At 36.7% G+C, this 6,616-nt stretch overlaps 1 protein-coding gene across 1 annotated transcript in view; it reads right to left on the bottom strand.

The window, feature by feature from the left end:
- Positions 1-279: 279 nt before the first annotated feature.
- The window catches only part of LOC104469266 (thyrotropin-releasing hormone-degrading ectoenzyme), a gene marked incomplete at both ends in the record, with an annotated part of 94,101 nt that continues 87,764 nt past the window's right edge, over positions 280-6,616 (bottom strand). Inside the window, one exon of the mRNA XM_010083715.1 lies at positions 280-417. Within this exon, the coding sequence (XP_010082017.1) occupies positions 280-417 (138 nt within the window). The remainder of the gene's footprint in view (positions 418-6,616) is intronic.

Raw genomic sequence — 6,616 nt, 5'->3', positions numbered from 1 at the left:
TAAATAGTAATAAAAAACCTCAGATCTTCTTGCTAAATTCTGACAGACTCTCAAGTTTGTTTATAACATTTAATAACACTCAATGTGTTGAATGTAATTGTCTAAAAAATCACTGTAGTGTATTCCAAAAATATTCCACGCAAATTAAAGTTTCCCAGCTAGTAACCACTGTGGTGTATGGATTTTTTACAATGGTATTTGTTTTACAGATGAAACATGATCTTCTAATAGCTACTGACATATGTGCACGTATAGATTGATAGTTTTACTTAGTCTCACCTTTTTATAGGCAATCCAGTCAAACACCCTGTCAATGTCTGTGGCTTGCTGCACCTCCTGGGATACTGGATGTGAACTGGCCAAACCATCCAGCAACATAACTTCATGCAGGACATCTGTCAGAAATCTCTGTTTTTCCTGAAATACAGCATATGCAGTAATATCAGAGACAAATACACATATACAACAATACAGAAATCATGAACAGTTATCAGAGGCAGCCTCTAAATAACAGTTGACTAAAATCAGACTTTCTAGTTGGAATGTATGCCACCATGACCTCCTGCAATCATGAATGGGTATGCAGAACAGACTGGAACTAACTCTAGCACCAGAGATCCCTCGGACTTGAGATCTTTTGCTGCAATGAAAGTTGACTGAAATTACTTTAGACTATTAAACAACACAAAATAAATCTGTCAGTGCACACTGCAATTCTGATTATAACTATTCACTCACAGTTACGAGGAGTGGGGAGAGAGAAGAAATGGCACAGTCTTCAAGCACAAAAATATATGGATGCTACAAATCGCAGAGCTCATTGCATACACAGGTATGAAAACTTTTGACAAAGATGGGTAAATGCAATTACTACTGCTTTATTTAGGGAGGTTTAAGTCACTTGGCTCCTACTGCCAAGTTCACATGGCAGGTCGACATGGGACAGGAAAATGAACAGAGCCCACAACAGTGTCACAGCAGACGTCTGCATTGTCTTTCATAATGCTGGTATAGAAATCCTTTCTCCTCTAGAGCTTGCATGGTCTACAAACTTTGTAACTTCCATCTGAAGGAAACCATTATTATTTCTTTACAAGTGGGACAACAGCTGCATGTAGAATTTAAATTACATAGTCAAAGTCACAGCTACATCAGAGGCAGGTGCAAACCCAACCAACATCCAACGCACTAACTTCTTTCTATCTTCTATAAATATGGATTGCAGGGGTATGTCAAAACTTCTACATATTTACTCTGGCAGCAACATTAATTAAATGTGCATTTATACTCTACGAACTGTGCTGCATTCACTTTTACAGTGCAACTAGATGGGACTTTTTCAGCTGAGAAATTACATTTTTAAAAACTTCCTCATATTGCATTCATACAGATGTCTCTAATTCAAAAGACTGTGTCAGGAAAGAAGAGCTTCATTTACTTGTTTTTTCAAGTCACAAATAAATGCAAAGAGTGAATTAAAAAAACACGGAAGGTTTAAAAGCTTTTTTCCACCCTGAAATTACATACCTCAAACTTTTTCTAAATTACAACAGTTGCTGAATTAATGTCAACCTAGTGCCATAATATAAAGAAACTGTAGGGAATGCTGCATTTTTTTTCAAAAGCCACCTTGATGTCCACAGATAAAATAACCACACAATTACACAATAAATTTTATGTTTAATTTCTTGGGTGGCAAGGTTTTGGTATCAATGTGTTAATTTAAATTATAAGACAGCTGAAAAGCTGTTCTAGTGCTGATCCATCTGGAAATAAACCTTTATTTTTAAAATTCATTAGAGCACAAGAAATGTACCTTGAGCTGATTGTATATTCAGGCAATTAAAAACACGGGATGCAGGAAAGCCAATTACCCAACACACTCTTAGTGTTCTCAGCTGGCTGCATAAGGTAAGGTTTGTGAAGGGAAAAGTAACGTCTTGTTTGTATTATTGTTCGTTTCCAAATTTTCTCAGGCATATGCAGTTAGTAACCACCCTTTTTTTATGGGGAAAAAAAAAACAGTTCAGGGAAACAATTATTATAACAGTCCTACTCAGGGGAAAACTGCTGAGGTGTAAAGGACTGTAGATGCTTTCCTTACACCTCACTCACGTTCTCTGTTAGTCAGTAACAGAGCACCAACTTCATCAGAAGTATGATATGTAACATGTACAGGTACGAACACACACAGGTACAGACCCGTCTACAAATTCAAGTCTGGATACCACAATTGACAAATGGTTGTAGGAGGAGTGGATTGTTGGTGTTTGGACTTAACTCATTAAAAGGACTCTTGTTAATCACAAATTAATTCTTTAAACACAGAACCTGGAATCAAGAAAATCAGCATAACATGAAGCTACACAAAGAAGAATAGAACAGACATAAAAAGAACAGGCTACACTTTGGTTCTCTTTTTGTTTCTTGGGTTATCTCCCGAAGGGCAGAAAATGAGGATTTTAAATTCATGATCACTCATTCAAGTTACCATAGCTGAAAAGTCTTCCTTGAAATTTATGGCAGATCATCACACTGCGATACAACTGGAATAGCTACTATGCCTCCAAACATGTAAACCTGCAGTTTAGTGAGAATTAAGAAGGCTTTTGACCTACAAAGCTAAATTTATTGAACTAAAAGGATTTCCAAAATATTTCCACATTTTCCCTCTAGCACACAGACTCTGGGAGCAGATTTCAAAAGGACACTCAAATACAACTCCAGGGAGACACAGAAAGAACAAGATAGAAGAGTTTGCTGGTTAACAGGGGGCCTGCAGCTTGAAGAGGCAACAGGAAACAGAAATGCAGAAAGAAACAAGATAACAATGATGTAATAAAAAGGAGTTGCTGCTGGTGATTTTACAACATCATGTTGAGGCATAATGTAAGAGTACAAGTTAGCATGACAGTAATGTAACACGTAAAAATTAGTCATGTAAAAATAATCTCTAAAAATTAATATGAAAGGCCAGAGAGAAGAATTAAAATGAAAAAAATTTAAAACATCCAACAGTGGAACAAAAGGAGTAGCACAACGAAAGCCAAAACTGGTAATTAGTACACAGAAGAGATCAAAGGCCTCAATATTAAAAGCATCGCCTTTGTTCTGGGACAGCCATTCAAACATTGGACTGAGAAATCTACATGAATAAAGCTTAATATTGGTGTGCATGTCTGCAAACGATTTTCCTGACAAACTTGCTGGAAATATGTTCTCCAAAATATAGAGCTTTACCAGACATTCCGAATACAAAGGAGATAAATGATCTCTCATGCCTGACAAAATTGACATTTGCAAGATTCAATTTTATATTGAAAAATATATAGGGATACATTTACAGGGAAAGTGCACCCTAGGAAAAAAAAAATAGTGGCAAATTTCGAAAGCAATCAAAGAACATCAGTATATGCAATACCAGAAGTTCAGTTCTAATACAATCTGGTTTAGGGTGAATCTTAACAAAGTACAGAGGAATATCATCTATGATGAAACCTAAGGTTCAATAATACACCATAAGGCTAGAAAAGATCCACTGGGGACCAAAAGCAAGTCCTGTGTGTCTATATGCTTATAAATACAAAGTTGTCACAGCATAGGAAGTCTCCTGAGTACTTGCAATGAAAGAAACATTTCTTTCTCTTTCTCTCTTCCCAACAGTAATTTTTGTAAATAACTTTGAGATTGCTTGTTTTTTAAATCCCTATCACTGCATGTGTGCTCAATTACAGGCACAGTTTGTTGAAGGAGGCCTGCAACACATTCTACATTTCTCAGCAGTGAATATGTCATGGTTCCATGGCTACCTTCACAACCCTCTTTTCTGCATTTTCAGACAAAGTTCTTCCAAAATGTCTATCCCTGCCTGCCCATTTTTGTCAATATAAAGGAATGTAGATGTTGTAGGAGTTCATAGTTAAGGAAGACCAATAGCTTTGAGTATCAGGAAAGAGAACTTGGGTATGTATTTTCTTCTCAATGAAGTGCCAAACCAGATATTCATGATCACCTGCTTAAGTTGCCAAGCAAATGGGTAGTTGATTTGGAGTATTTGTGTAATTTCACCAGCTACTTCAACTGATGTTTCCTCTCACCAATCTGTTTTTCAGGTATAGCTTTGATTTGGTTGCACACCAGATTCATTATGCCAAATGAAGGCCTACAGAATTAGAGGATGTAGTGCAAAAAATGGAGTGTTACAAAATGAAACAATATATAGTGACCACCAGCACTTCAAAAAAAAAAAAAAAAAAGAAAAAAAAAGGCCAGTTTCACTCTCCAAGATCATGTTTTGTTACCTTGTCTGTAGTTGTCTTCACAGAAACAGTCATTAAGCAAACGGATGAACACAGAACCACTGTCTCCTAATGCATTTGTCTCCAGAGTACTTTAAAACATTAGGAAACAAAGTATGACGTTTATCCTCTAATTCTAACTCCACGGGGGGAATCTGTAGAGGAAATTCACCTTACTTCAAGAGACAGTAAATAACATTTAAATGAAAAGTGAGATGTGGCTGGTCAACCTCCAGCAACCACTGCCAGAGGTCACCATCAATGAGAATATTTCTCAGGTGCTCTAACATTTGCTGGATGAAATTTGCATGCTTAGACTCTGTATCAGCCTGAAAGCAATGAGATACAGTGAGCTAAGTCCTGAAGGAATCAAAAATGTTTTGCAGGCACACCAAAAATTGCTTATCAGCTTGTGCTCCAAGTAACTGCTCACTGCCCACAATTTTAAAATAAACAGTGGCAGCACATCCAGGACAGCTGGAAATTTGAAAAGCAGAGTCTTTCAGTAAGAATGCCCTCAAATATACAGCTACAGCTTTGCCACTGAACTTCTCATATCAACTATACTTCCTGATGAAGGGCGTATTCTTGTTTCAGTAGGGCTACCCTGCAGCGAGTCCTTGCCTTGAGGCAAAAGTTGCCATAAAGTTTCCTTCTCATTTTCACTAAAAACAAAATGGTTACTAATTCAAAATTATGTGAAATTCAGCCAGTTGACTGAAGGTTCTTTCTGAAACCAAAGCTTCATTTAAACTCTGAACTCGGGAGATTTGAACTCACATGACCCAAAAGCTCTCATCATAATGTCATTTTAACTACTCTCTCAAGATGAGTAGATAATGACATGAAGAAAGAAGAGACACTGACATTCTCCAAACCTGAACTCAATCTCCTGAATAAATGTTTCATCTAAATGTTGATATTCATTTATGTCTGATCTCTAAATGTTAACAGTTAACTACCTAAAGTTACGAATTCCATAAATTAATCCACCTTGCCAGAGCATAAAAAAAGAAACTGTGTTAAGGAAGACCATGTGGAGATGGAAATTTATTTTCCTAGTTAGAAGCTAAATTTTGCTATAAGGATTTCTAAACTGGTATACTTAAAAAGGACTAGCAATTAGCAACCAGATCTTGCAGCTTACCTTAACGTATCTTTTTTTCCTGCCAAGTCAATTATACATGAGCTTCCAGTTAAATTTACACTGAAAGCTTCCCCCATAGTTGAGTTAAAACAGAAAATCTCACAAGGACTGACTTCACTGAGCAGTTACTCGGGGAAAAACACTCCATGTGGTATTAATTAAAGGCTTACTTTATACCGGCACGGAGAGTCTTTAACCAAAAAAGAAGAGATGAAACTAGTTTTAAAAAACAAGAGGTTGAGTCTCTCTCAATGCTGAGCCAGCGTGATATTTATGTTGGGTTAGAAGGATCAAGCAGACTACAGCTCAGGTCTGGAATGCCAAAATAATAATGAAATAAATAAAAAAGGCCCATGTCTTAAGTCTACTTCAAAACTTGCAATGATTTTCTGGGTTTTCTATGAGTCAAACAATGTCTAAAAAAACTTTACAGATGGAGACAAGCACTTCAGGAGGCCATCTGATTCAAAGCACATTAAAGATACGCATGTGACTAATGGCCATATTCACTTTTATTATTTCAATCCAGTCAATGAGAAAGACAGGCAATTAAGACCATTTATCAAGAATTTGGGCAGCATGCTGAATGATGTTCAAAGTACTTACTGCAATGAAGTTCAGTTAAATGGTTTCCTATTAACTTTTTTAGACACAGGTAATTTCTTGCAGCATGTAGTTTTAAAACAGAAATGTTGATATGCAACCTCATTATTTTCAGCTGGCTGTAGTAATGGCAGGTTTGTCTAGACTGTGGAACCTAATAGCGTGAAGGAAGCATGGTTCACTTTAAGAAAAATGAAAGATACCCTTCCACGTAGAGACAAATTTTACTCCAAATACTTCAATCACAATTGTTTAATATTAAGAAAATTCCTGGCAAATATGACCATCTTTAATTATAAAAGTTGTTAAGCACACAAGAAAGTGGGAGATCTTATCCTAGAGCTTCAACGGAAAGAGAAGGCAGAGGATTCAAACCTATCATTGATGTACTACACCTTGGCTCAGCCAATAAAGTTGTCAGCAAAACTAACGTTTATATAATAAAGAAAAGGGAGAAGGCAGCTGGGCTCTGTGAAATGCTTTCTCAGCATCAAGCTGGGTACTGACCGCTAAAGTATTTGACGGTTGTTTGATGGATGAAAGGGAAAATTACATGCCAGTAATTCCT

Source organism: Pterocles gutturalis, unplaced genomic scaffold, assembly GCF_000699245.1.
Source record: "Pterocles gutturalis isolate BGI_N339 unplaced genomic scaffold, ASM69924v1 scaffold4440, whole genome shotgun sequence".
In the NCBI taxonomy this organism is placed as follows: domain Eukaryota; kingdom Metazoa; phylum Chordata; class Aves; order Pterocliformes; family Pteroclidae; genus Pterocles; species Pterocles gutturalis.
The sequence above is the reverse complement of the archived record's forward strand: the minus strand, read 5'-3'. Positions and strand labels throughout refer to the sequence as shown.